Source organism: Alligator mississippiensis, chromosome 3 (assembly GCF_030867095.1).
Source record: "Alligator mississippiensis isolate rAllMis1 chromosome 3, rAllMis1, whole genome shotgun sequence".
Taxonomy (NCBI): Eukaryota; Metazoa; Chordata; order Crocodylia; family Alligatoridae; genus Alligator; species Alligator mississippiensis.
In genome coordinates, this window is record NC_081826.1 from 302,983,609 (window position 1) to 302,995,903 (window position 12,295).

General features: G+C 64.7%; 2 protein-coding genes across 2 annotated transcripts in view; one reads left to right on the top strand and one right to left on the bottom strand.

The window, feature by feature from the left end:
• The first annotated feature begins 1,526 nt into the window (after nucleotides 1-1,526).
• HINT2 (histidine triad nucleotide binding protein 2) lies at nucleotides 1,527-2,409 on the top strand. The gene is made up of 4 exons (XM_059725413.1): nucleotides 1,527-1,754; nucleotides 1,870-1,974; nucleotides 2,107-2,179; nucleotides 2,254-2,409. The coding sequence occupies exons 1-4, from the start codon at nucleotides 1,542-1,544 to the stop codon at nucleotides 2,343-2,345; spliced, it is 483 nt and encodes a 160-aa protein (XP_059581396.1). The 5' UTR covers nucleotides 1,527-1,541; the 3' UTR covers nucleotides 2,346-2,409.
• Nucleotides 2,410-8,011: 5,602 nt separating this feature from the next.
• Nucleotides 8,012-12,295, bottom strand: part of GBA2 (glucosylceramidase beta 2) — a 35,111-nt gene continuing 30,827 nt past the window's right edge. The window contains exons 16-17 of the mRNA XM_059725411.1: nucleotides 9,014-9,205; nucleotides 8,012-8,924 (exon numbers count right to left, since the gene is read on the bottom strand). Of these exons, the coding sequence (XP_059581394.1) occupies nucleotides 8,715-8,924; nucleotides 9,014-9,205 (402 nt within the window). The 3' untranslated portion in view covers nucleotides 8,012-8,714. The remainder of the gene's footprint in view (nucleotides 8,925-9,013; nucleotides 9,206-12,295) is intronic.

Genomic DNA, 12,295 nt, shown 5'->3' on the forward strand with positions numbered 1-12,295 from the left:
CTGTGCTGGCTGGGAGCTTCCTGGACAGGTGACCACGGAAAGCCCCGGCCCTGGCTGGCTGAGCGGCCCGTGGTGGCGTGGCCAGGGCTGTACCAGGCCGTGTGGAGGGCGGTGGGGTGCAGGGAGCAGCAGCAGGCCTGGCCACGCTGGGCACGGGGTAGTGGGGGCTGTGCTGAGCCACAGGAGGTGGCTGCCGCCCACAGGCATGGCCAGCCCGGCCCTGCCACTCTCCTCTCTGCTCGTCGGCAGGTCCCAGGGCCAAGCTGAAACGCCGGGAGTTGCTGAGCATGTACAGGGACGTGATCGATGGCGCCTGCATCCCACAGCAGCTGTGCCCCTCCGGCCAGCCGGCTCTGTGCCTGGCGACAGGCTGCTGCAGCCCTGTGCCCCTTCCCACGCTGCAGAGCTAGGGCCGGGACTGGCCCGGGGCAGGTCCGGCCAGAGCCCTGGGGCAGGCACCGGTGGCACTGCCCCGCCTCAGCAAATCAACAGGGAGAGGCAGGCGCAGCTCTAGCTCCCGGTTCCTTTTTCAAAATGTCCGTTCACAATTGCAGTTTGTTAGCGTAATGAGACAAGCTGAAGTGTTAATCAAACACGTCTCTGCTAATAGAAGAGTAATAGGCTACCACGCATCGAGTCGTGGCCAGCAGCAGTCCCTCGACACAAGGATGACGGCCTTCCCGCAGGCAGGGAAGTCCCTGGTGAGGCCGAAGAGGCTGAGCGGAGACCCGCGTGCTCGGCCGCACGTGTGGCAGACGCTGCCGGTGGAAGGAGCGGATCCTGCTCGTGTCGGGTCCCTGCTCTTCCCCTCCCTCTCTCTTGCCGCTCCACCTCCGGCGCGGCGAGTTGGACTGAAACAGCCAATGGCTCGCTGCACTTCCCCGCGCTGCCGGGGATCTAGTCGGGCGCGTCGTCCCCGGGGCTGCGGACAAACTTCCACCTGGGAGCTGTCGGGGAGCACGCAGGGTTTCCCCTGATAAGCGACTTGCAAGAGGACAGGCTTAAAAAAAGCAAACGGTTTATTTACAATTTATTTATTTAGGGCCGCCCTGCAGAAAGGCTGTGGACACGGTGCAGAGTCCAGAGGAGGGGAATGGAAATGGTTGTGGGGCTGGGGGACAGGACTGGTGAGGAGAGGAGGAGGGAACTGGGCTGGTTGAGTCTGCAGAAGAGAAGACCGAGGGGGATTGAATAGCAGCCGTCACCTCCCTGCAGGGGGGCTGCAAGGAGGACGGAGCTGGGCTGGTCTCAGCGGGGGCAGATACAGGACAAGGAGCAATGGGCTCGAGCCGCAGCAGGGCACGCGGAGGACGCCCCGCCCCGCCCAGCAGGGGGAGGTGCACAACGGGGCGGTGGAGGACAGGGCTGGCGGCCAACGGCGACCGGAGCCCAGCGGGCCAATGGGAGGCGGCGATAAGGGGGCGGTGCCGCAAAAGCCCCACCCCCGCCTTGCGGCCCACGGCCAATGGCAGCACAGTCCCCAGGACGGCCGGGCCAATGAGCGGGGGGGGAGCGAGGTGGGCTGGGGTGGCCCCGGCAAGATGGCGGCGCTGCTGGTGCGCGGGGCGGCAGCGGCGGGGCTGCGCGGGCGCGGGCTGGGGGCGGGCGCGGGGCGGCGGGGCCTGGCGGCGCCGGGCGGGGACGACGAGGTGTCGCGGGCGCAGCAGGCCGCGGGGCAGGGGCCGCCCGACACCGTCTTCAGCCGCATCGTGGAGGGCAGCCTCCCCGCCCACATCCTGCACGACGACGAGCAGGTGCGCGGGGCGGGGCGGGGCGGGGCGGGGCCTGGCCGGGGGCGGGGCCTGGCCGGGGGTGACCCCCGCCCCCCGGTGACCCCCGTCTCCCCCCCTCTCCCCGGTGCCGCGGCAGTGTCTCGCCTTCCGCGACGCGGCGCCGCAGGCCCCCGTGCATTTCCTCGTCATCCCCAAGCGCCCGCTGCCCGGCCTCAGCCACGCCGCGCCCGCCGACCAGCAGGTGAGGGGGCGGGCGGGCGGGCACCGGGGCACGGCTGCCCCTCCCCTCGCCTGGGGCTGGGGGCGCTCCCCATCTCCTGGGGCGGGGGCGCTGGGGGCGCGGCTGCCCCTCACCCCCCCCGCCCCCGCGCAGCTCCTGGGGCACCTGCTGCTGGTGGCGAGCCAGACGGCGAAGGCGGAGGGGCTGTCGGACGGCTACCGCGTGGGTGAGTGCGCGCGTGGCGTGGCGTGCCCCCCCCCCCGGGGTCCCCGCGCACCGCTGACACGTGTCTCTCCGCAGTGATCAACGAGGGGCGGCTGGGCGCGCAGTCCGTCTACCACCTCCACCTGCACGTGCTGGGCGGGCGCCAGATGGGCTGGCCCCCGGGATGAGCCGCCCCCCCAACCCAGCTCCGCAATAAAGCACCGGCTGCCGGAAGGCGGCCGTGGCCTGCTCGCTCTGCCCACGCTTGCGTGCCTGGGTCCCACCCGGGGTCTGCGTCGAGTTCGGCCCCCGCCTCGCCTCTGCCCCGCAGCTCGAGGACGCGCCAGGCCGGGGGGGGGCAAACGCTGTCATGAATAGCGTTGGCTCCCCACCGCTGCTGCGGGAGCCGGGGAGCGATCGCCCGCGGGCTGCACCTCCCTGGCGCGAGGGCAGGTGGAGACATGTTGCTGTCTCGGCCTTCCAGCCCTCCCCGGGCTCTGCTGGGCTGCGTCCTGCCGCCCCGAGGGTGCCCCGCCCCAGGCAGACCTGCCGAGGGGGCGCAGCCACAGCTCCAGCCGGGGAGATCCAGAGCAGACGGGCCCCCCGGGAAGCAGAGAGCAGTGCGGTGGGGCGTCCCCCACGGGCAGCGAGTATCGCAGGCGCCCACGAGGGCACTGCCCTCTTCTCAGAAAGGAGCGCTGCCCCCGGGTGCAAGCACGGGCATCCCCAGGGGTTGGCTTTGGGGCCAGCTGCTCGCTGGGCTCCCACCCAGGCCCAGAGCCCTGCAGCTGGAGGCACTTTCCCATCGGTGCTGCCCTGCGGCTGCACCACCCATTGCTGTGGGCATGGGCAACAGGCACGTGTCCCCCCTAACGCCAACGCCAGCGGCTTCTTCGGGTGCTCCCCAGCCCCATCCTCGCTGCCACCGCCAGCTTCTGAGTCGGGGGGCAGCCCCAGGAGGCACCAGTCGGCCGTGGCTTTTGGGTCAGTTTGGGTTCCTCCCTGGCCCTGCACAGGGGTCCCAGGCGTGAGATCGGCATCAGGTCCAGATCCCTGGGCATGGCCCTGCCTTGCTCGCGAGCCCTGCTGCAGCGGGATCCCAAGGTTTCAGCCTTGCCAGGGGTCATCCGGGGCCATCCCTGCTCCCTCTGCAGCCCCTTGGGTGCCAGCTGCGCTTGCATCTCAGGCCCAGCACCCTGCCCCCACTCTGGGTCTGTGCATCAGGCCCTCAGACCTCATGGTTTCTAGCAAGTGGCAGGTTCTGGGGTCTTTTCTGTGCTTCCGGGAATGGGTTTTGAGTGGGGCGGGTGCAAGGCACATCACAACCGTAGCCAGAATAGCAATAAAGCTTGGGGTGAGGTCCCTGGGCACAGCCTGTTGCGTGGTACAGGTTATACCACTGCAAAATCAATCAACCGGTCTGGAAAACTGGCATCCAAGAGTCATAAAGGAGTTGGCTGAGGCATCTGACTCCTTTGTGGCACAGGTAAGGCGGTATGGAGACCTGGGGGATTCGATGCGGCTGTACAGGGCAAGGCCAGTGCTGCCTGTTTACTTAACAAGAGAGGAGTTGGAGAGGGCGCCCTGCTGTGCCCGGCACCCAGCGTGGCTAAACAAGTGGAAAGGCTAATTGGGGACCCAAGCAGCAGAGAATTGGGGGCTGAACATAACATTTGTGTTGCAGGGTTTTTGGCAGGCTTTCGTCTAGATGGGTTTACAGGTCTGCCTGATGCAAGTAGCATTCTCTCCACTTACTGTCATCCAGCTGCAGCAAAGCATGTTTAGACGGGATCCAGAAAACACTCCTTCGCTGTGGGAGCCGGGAGAGAGATGTCAGGGGCCCTTGGGACTTTTTGTCTCTCAGAGGCACTGGGTGTTGCTACAGCCCAGTCTGGGGATGGGGACAAGGCTGTGCCAATGTGAGCCTGAGCCTGGGTGAAGACCAAAGCACACTGGCTGCAGGGGCATGCACTTTGCACTGGGAGCACAGGTCAGCTGCATTGGCACCAGGTAGCGGCAGATGCTTCTCGAGGGGCAGGGAGGAGCCCACAGCCCTCCTGCAGCGGTGCAGAGTGCCTGGAGCTGGATGGGACAAGCAGGGGCTCCAGCTTACCGCTCCCAGGCTCTGCCCACCTGCCCCTGGCCTTGTGCAAGCAGCTGGGTCCCCTGGACATGGTGGTTACAGGAACCAGAGCCTGGGAAAAGCCCTTAGCCACCCACCTGCAGCCAGTGCCCTGCAGCACCCATCACGGGCCAGGTGTTTCTGCCCCGCTGCCAGGCATGTTGAGGATGTGGCCATAGCAAGCCTACTGTGGGCTTAGCTGGTACGTGGGCACCAAGTGCAGCCACAGCCAAGGCCTCTGCATCAAACACCTTTTGCAACAGCAGGACCCTGCCGGCCCTCACCCTCAGCTCCCCCGGCGCAGGTTTGGGCACGCTCAGTGTTCGGCCTGGGGGTCAGGCCCATGGCGCGTTGGTAGGAACAGGGCAGACAAGGATGGGTCACACAGGGACCATCCTGCCTGGAGCTGGGGCTGGACTAGGCATGAGGGCCATGGGGCCCTGCTGGCCTCGCTCTGCTGTTCCAGGCAGTGCTTAAGCCACGCGGAGGAGCCCAGGACAGTCATGTAAATGCTGCTGGTCAAGGCCACGGGGATCAGGCCTGGCCCAGCGCACGTCCCTGTCTGCAGGGGCAGCAGCGCAGCCCAGAAGCCTGGGAGTGTCTAGAGCAGCGGTTCTCCTGTTCCAGGATCCATTGGTAAACACCGAGGGCCAGTGTGGACCCCTCACTCCTCCCCTGCTGGCCCCGGCCCCCCAGCGTGTGGAGCAGAGGGCCCCTTGCAGGCTGGAGCTCTGCCGGCCTTCAAAGAAAAGCCAATTTCCCACGTTTTTCTCCGTTAAAGGAGAACCCATTTTTAAAACTTGTTCAGGACCCTTTCATGCTCATTTATTTTTAAGGGAAATTTTTCATGTCCTGAGTCAAATCAGCCAAATCCACGAGTCACTCGAGAACCGTATGTGACCCTACTACCAGGAAGCATCCTCTACCCCATCCTCAGGCTTCAGATACTTCCAAATCCTTTGGCGGGCAAGCCCAAGTCTTGGGGTTCAGCTGCCCTGGGTTTCGCTTGGCCACAGGAACAACCTGTAGGCTGGGAAACACTGGCCTAGAGCATCGCCGCCCAGCGCAGCGGCTGCCCAACCTCTCCTTGAATACCACTGGTGAGGGAGGGTCCCTGGCCTCCCACAGCCTCCCTGCTCCGACACTGAAGGCATCTTTTCCTGATCTCAACCTAAACCTTTGCTGCAACGTCAAGCCATTGGTCTGCAGCCTCCTGTCAGCAGCAAAGGTGCTTTCCCACTTCCTCGGGGCAGCCCCTCCAGGACTGGTCATTTTTTGTGGAGACGGAGGCAGAGTAGCCGTTGAGCGGCTCCTTTTGCACGGAGGCGTCCCAGAAGCTCCTTGTGCAGCCGCATCGGTCTCTCACGCTTTTTGCACTTCCATCATGCCAGGAGTTTCTTGCTGGGCTTCCAGTACTGCCCCCGAGGTGCGCCCAGCCCTCCTGGGGGGCCTGTGCCCTTCACTCTCTCCTTCCCGTTGAAGGAGAGCAAAGGGAGGGACCTCACCAGGGCACATCCAGGCGACGCTGATCCTGCCAGGTGTGTGGCTGCAGTGGGAGCTGGGTCATGAGGGACAGGGACGTGCCCCAGACCCCAGACGGGCGACAGGCCCCGTGCAGCAGAGGCTATGAGGATGCCAGGGGCAGCCAGGCCCGGCCCCTTGCCCTGGGCTCAGGCCTGCTCTGGCTCAGAGAAGCCCCTGGACAAGAAGGCACGTCGGCCCAGAGACCCTGCAGCGCTGGCCCTGGTGGGGGGGACAACAACAACTCTGCTTGCCCCAGGCAGCACCTCTGCTGGGCTTCACCCTGTACCATTGTACCTGGGCAGCTCTGCCCTTCGGCATCAGCCCCTCGGGCTTCCCCAGCCGTCTGTGGTGCCCAGGGTCCCCACGCTCGGGCCCAAGGAGCAGGGACAGCAACTCCAGGCCGTGACAGGTGCCCCAGACCCACTCTGCTCCAGCTCTGCCATCGCCTTCCCTGGCGCTCCAGGAGCAGCGTGCCAGGTTGCTGGGCTGCATTGATGTAGCTCCCTGCCCTCCTCCTGGAGCACCTGTGGCTGCAGTTGGGGTGTACCCCTGGCTCCAGAGGCAGCTGCTGCCAGCAGTCGGTCTGGGCACACGGCCCTGCTTGTGAAGGGCCAAACTCCTGCAGACCCAAGGGCATCCCTGTTAGCATAGGGCAGGAGCTGGAACACGCTGCCCTGAGCCTGCACAGCCTCTCCCGGGCTGATGGCCAGGCCTGGCTCATGCAGACAGGCACCGGTGCCAGCTGCTCCCCATGCCCATGCCCTTTTGCTCGGAAGAGAGGCCGCAGCTGGTGCACCCCAGGTCACCGGCAGCCCCAGGTCCCTGGCTCTTGCCAGGCAGGGCGGGCACGCAGGTGCACCAGGCCCAGCAAGACCAAGCGGGCATGCAGCGCCAGAAGCCCCTGCAACCTCCCGCTCGCTTTCCACCCCCTGGCCTGGGGGATGTGCAGGGGCCAGGCTGGCCCAAACGCCTCTTGGCCCAGGTTCCTCTGGTGTCGGATCAGGCCCGGCCTGGAGGCCGGTTTTGCGGGCCTGGAGTGAAGCTGCTTCCCCGTGCCCCAGAACGACAGGGCAGCTCCGGCCACAGGCGGAACTCATAGCAAGGACCATTTACACCATGGCCGTCCCTGTTGAGCCCTATGCTACAGCTGCACCTAGCACAGCAGCAGCACAGGGGTGGAAGGACACAGCTGCTCGTGCCCCCTTGTAGCCGGCGAGGCGGCCTCCTTGCAGCCAGGCCGGGGTGAACCTGGGGTGCCCTGGCCAGGGAGCGGACACTGCAGCAGCACCCCCAGTCCCTCCCAGTGCCCTGGGGCTCTGCTGACCAGCACAGCCCCGTGAGCCCTCCCCCCCGCAGGCCTCAGGCAACTCCACCAGGCCTGGGCTGGGAGCCCAGGGGCAAGGCCTGCCCCGCTGCACAGCACCGTGCAACAAGGTGGTGCCATCACACCAGCACCACGCCTGCCCTGGGCTCCGTGCCTGCGCCGTGGCTCACCTCAGCCTGCAAGGCTGGCAGGGCCTCCCAGTCGGCCACTGACCAGGGACCGCGCAGCGGCCCCGCTGCAAACTGTCCCCCAGGCAGGCAAACCCCTTATGGGCCCTGCCCATGGGATGCAGGGAAAAAGCCCCTCACGGCCCCAGGCAGGGCACTGGGTCTGACCCTGCTGGGAAGAGCAAGAGCCCCTGGCAGGACCCACTGGGTTTTCCAAGCAGCACCCATGGCTCTGGGCTGAGCTGGGCTGTGGCCAGTGCCCGGGGCTCGAGGGCAGGCAGCCGCACTCCGGAGGGGGAACGAGAGCTTCCTCCTGCACGGCAGGCGTGGTGCAAGCCCGAGGGCAGGGGGCTGCCTGGCATGGCTCTGCAGGAGGGAGCTCCTGCTCCAGGCAGGCGGTGGACTGCAACCACAGGGCTCCCCCATCGCCACCTCGGGATGCAGCACGCTCCTCATCTCCCATGCAACCCTCAGAGACTCGCTCCCGCTCAGTGCTTGCCCGCACCTGCTGGAAAGGCCGAGGGCAGACCGTGCTCGAGGTCCACGCCGGCCCAACGCTCCCTGCAGCCAGAGGTGCATGGCTCTGGGCTTGTGCCCACCTCCACGCAGGTGTGCGGAAAGGGGCGGTGGCATGGGACAGGAGCCAGGCTCATTGACTGAGAGCCCGGCCCTAGATGTGGCAGCACAGGCTGCAGCACTGCAGGCAGGACAGGGCTGTGCATGGATAATATTTTATTATTATGAATTTAAATTAAAATCACTCTGCATCTAAAAATGTCTCCCCTGTGGCCGACAGACCAGAACTGATTGCGATCCCGTGCAGAGCCGGCGCGGGGGCCTGGGGCAGACGCACGGGCCCATCCTGCCGGCCGCGCGGGAGGATTGTCAGAGGCCAGGCCGTGGGGCGGGGTGGGGTGGGGCAGGGGGGTGGAGGAGAGGGCGCTCCTAGGGTGTGGTTCATGCTGGGCAGCTGTGGCTGCCCCTCCCGGACCAGCTGCAGTGAATGGGAGTGGGGGTCCTTGTGCTGGGGAGGGCCATTCCCCTCCCAGCAGTGGGACTCGTAGGCCCTGCTGCTGGGCCGAGGGGAGGATGGCTTCCAGCTCGCTGCCCCCCGGCCGGGCCAGGCCCTGCAGGTGCCCTGAGGAGAGGGGGGACTTCCAGGGGTGACGAAGCCCTGGCCCCCAGATCCCCCCCGAGCCACACCGCCCCCCACCCCTCGCACAGGAGGGGCCCGCTGACCGCCGGAGCATGCGAGGGGCGGTTGGCAGGAGGGAGGACACAGCATTTAAAACGAGCTCTAAAAGGGGCAGTGCCTGGACCGGCCCCTGCACAGGTGGCCTGTGCGCAGCGCGTCCCCCCCAGCAGGCTCCCGGCCTGGGGCAACGCAGCAGCAATCCCCGGCTTCAGCCCGGTGGTGCCTTCACTCGTCGGTGGGGGAGTCGGGTGCGCGCCCCGCTCTGCTCTCCAGGGCCAGCTGCATGCTCCAGATGCTGAGGGGGCGCATGTAGGCCAGCGACCGGAAAAGCTTCCTTTGGCAATAGGCCTCGGGCGTCTGGAAGGCCATGCCCAGCCGCTCCCACACGGTGCGGTAGCAACCCTCCGCCGTGCGGAAGCCCTCCTGCACCAGGCCCTGCAGCACAGGGGAGAGGGGAGGCGTCAGCGCGCGCCGCCCGCCCGCCCGCCCGGGGAGAAGCGTGGGGACGCACCTGCCGTGCTCACCTCCTGGATCATGGTGGCCGCCAGGGCATACACCACGCCGACCCACACTTCGTTGGACTGCACGCTGGAGGTGTCCGGGACGCCATCCGGCCGCATGCCGTTCACGGCTCCCATCGTGCCATCGGAGAAGCCCATGACATTCATCTCGAAGATTGTCTTCAGTGCGCTGAGGACGTGGCTCTTGGGGAAAACCTGCAGGGACAGACACGTGGCCATCAGCTGGGCTCACCCTGAACCCAGGGTCCCAAGCCTGCTGCCCCTGCATGTGCTCCAGGGACAGGACTCTGCAGGGAGTTCAACACGCCGTGTCGTCCAAGCTGCCACACAGCCCAGAGGCAACCACGGCATGCAGCGAAAGCCGTTTCCAGAAAGGCCTCGGGGCAACTGGACACGAAGAACCTGCTCCTCCTTGGGACCCGACTCGCAGATTCACCCTCTACGCCGCCCTGCTTCTGATCTGAATGCATCTGGCTTTAATGGGGTCTCGTTCTGCCTTTCCCTGCTAGACTGGGGCCCAGGTCCTCAGCGGGGCCAAACAGACCTGGCTTGGGCCATAAAGCGATGGGGAAGGGAGTGACAGACGCTAGAAGCCCCCAGGCCAGCTTCTGATGGGGATGGGGACCTCTTGGAGCACTAAATACTCCCAGGACTTGTGCGCAGGGAGGACAGACGTGAAAGCAGCACCGCATGGAGAGAACCAAGTTGAGAAGGATCTACGGGGGAACAGTCATGGGGCCGCGCAGGGTCGCGACACGGGAGCAGGGGCCTGTAAGTACCTCTCTGGCTGCAGTACTGGGGGTGTCAGGCCTACAGCCCCACGTTTTAACAGGGATACGGAAGAGCTACAAAAATGGGTGGTGGGTTGGATAAGACACTGGGCAGGGACTTAGCGAGCAGCCGCCCTTCAGCTCATGCAAAGCAAACCGACAGAGGAGCCGACGGGCGTCAGTGCCTGCACAGGGAGCGGAGACACGGGTGCCAGAGCTCTCGGCCTGAGCAGGGAAACAAGGCGCACCAAGAAGCAACGGCTGGAAGAAGCTGCTAAACACCTCCCCGTGGAAAACAGGGCGCAACCTTTATCAAGTGTCAGGGCCGTGAACTGCGGGAAGGAGCTGCCAAAGGAGGTGGCAGCATCCCCACCTCTCGGTGTTCTCAATTCCCAGCCCAACGCTCTTCTGGAAGAGGCTTCAGGCAAACACAAGTTCTCGAGCTCGGTCCCAGAGTAACCCCTGGAGCCTTGTGGATGGTGCTGCGCTGAGGGCCGGCGGGGACGACCCCGCAGTCAGAGCATCACGGGAAGAACCGGGATTCAGCTGCACCAGGCGCGCAGCTGTGCACCTGCACCTGGGGCCTCGTCAGGATTTCTACTAGGGGCCGGGAGCTCATCAGTTGTCAACCAGAGAAGAAAGACCGTGTGGCATTAGTCATTCGCACTGTACCTATGAGCCACGGCTATGATGCAGCCACAAACAAAGCCCGATTAGACTTCAAACTATCTGAAAGATGATTAGAGAAAGGCTGGAGGGGGGCTTTTCTCTGTGGCCGCAGGGGACAGGACTAGGAGCAACAGCCTCAAGCTGCAGCAGGGAAAACTGAGGCTGGAGATGAGAGGGAACTTCCCGGCTCTGCGGGGGTCCAGCGCTGCAACAGGCCCCTGGTGAGGCGGTGGGATCCTGGACAGACACGTGGCTGGGGTGGTTTAGTCCAGTGTTTCTCAACCCGTGGGTTGTGAGAATATATGAAAGGGTCACAAACAAACTTTAAAAATGGATTCTCCTTTAAAGGAGAAAAATGTAGGAAACTGGCTTCTCCCTTGCAGGCTGGCAGAGTTGCTTGGGCCCCCCCACACACTGGAGGGCTGGGGGGCAGTGGGTTGGGAGTGAGGGCACAGGGTCAAGACTGGCCCTTGAGGTTTACAAATGGGTCTTGGTACAAAAAAGGTTGAGAACTGCTGTGAGGGATGATCCTGCCTTGACCAGGGGCTGGACTAAATGCGACACCGTGAGGTCCCTTCCAGCCCCGCTTTGCTAGGATCCCAACACGACCCCAGGACAGACGAGGCATTTCCAGGGGAAGCGTGAAGCATTCAGGTCACTGGTGCGGCACGTGCGAGGCGTGTGCGGTTCTAGTCGCCCACAAGCAGGAGGAACTCAGGCGCGAGCAAGTGCGGAGAAGGGCTGCGAGCGCGTTGGGAAAGGGACCGGTCTCCACGAGGAAGCCAGAGGAGCTGGGCTTGCCCACCCGGGCAAGGCAAAGGGCCCGGTTGCCACCAGTCAGCACTGCAGGCTGTGAGCGCTTGGGTGGGAGGAGAGCCAGCAGGGTTAAAGGACATTGTCCCCAGCCGTTCTTGTGCCAACAAACTAGCCATCAGTGCAGTTAAGCCCAGAGCCGGAAAATGGCTCCTGCTCATCAGATGAGCGGTTCTGGAGCAGCCTCTCAACCTCAACATGGGGAGGAAATGCCTCTGGGTATCCAACACCAGCAGGCAAGTTTGTGGCGAGGAGGACGACACGGTGCCACAGCAGCGGGGGACTGCGCTCGGGGACTCGGAAGTGCCCCCACGGAGCTGCCGCTAGCGGGTGACCTTCCCCACCTGGAGCCCAGCTGTCCACCGCTGTCCCACGTCAGCACCCTTAAAACACGGGCGTCTGAGCACTGCACGCGGCCTTTCAGTGCGGGTCACCCCCACGTCCCCAGCTTGGTCCTTGGTCGTGCGTCACACTGCAGAGTCGTACTGAGTCTGTGATATACCAAGACCCCCAAGTGCTGCCATCCAGCCAGGTGTCCCCCGTTTTGTACTGGTGTTTAAGACTACTCTTCCCGAGTGCAGCACCTTGCCTGTCTCCACACTGAACCGCATCCTGTCGGCTCCAACCCGGCTTTCCGGTCTGTCGAGACCCTTCTGAATTGTGCTCGCATCCTCCACCGTGTTTTGTGTCATCTGCAAACTTGCTCCAGAAGCTCCCTCTGCCGGCACGTGAATCGTTGACAAACACATTGAACAGCGCCGGGCCCAGGACAGACCCATGGGACTCCACTTGAAACCGCCTGCCATTCTGACCTGGGCCCACGGCGCGTGGCTTCGAGCGGAGCCTCCTGAGACCGCATCGCCCGCAGTGTTCACGGTCCAGTCCCAAGGGCTGTCCCACCAGGTCTCAGCGATGCCAATCAGACCGCAGTCCTTTTCACAGGCTGCAGCTTCCAACTTGTCTTGTTTGTTCCCCCCACTTCTCACATCTGTGTACATGCACCAGATGCGTTTTGCGCTTCGACTCCTCGCTC

Excerpts from the sequence above, each read along its gene's own strand:
- HINT2 (XM_059725413.1), top strand. The coding sequence starts at position 1,542 with ATGGCGGCGCTGCTGGTGCGCGGGGCGGCAGCGGCGGGGCTGCGCGGG. Across the intron at positions 1,975-2,106 it reads CCGCGCCCGCCGACCAGCAG|CTCCTGGGGCACCTGCTGCT; the intron begins GTGAGGGGGCGG and ends GCCCCCGCGCAG. Across the intron at positions 2,180-2,253 it reads GTCGGACGGCTACCGCGTGG|TGATCAACGAGGGGCGGCTG; the intron begins GTGAGTGCGCGC and ends GTCTCTCCGCAG.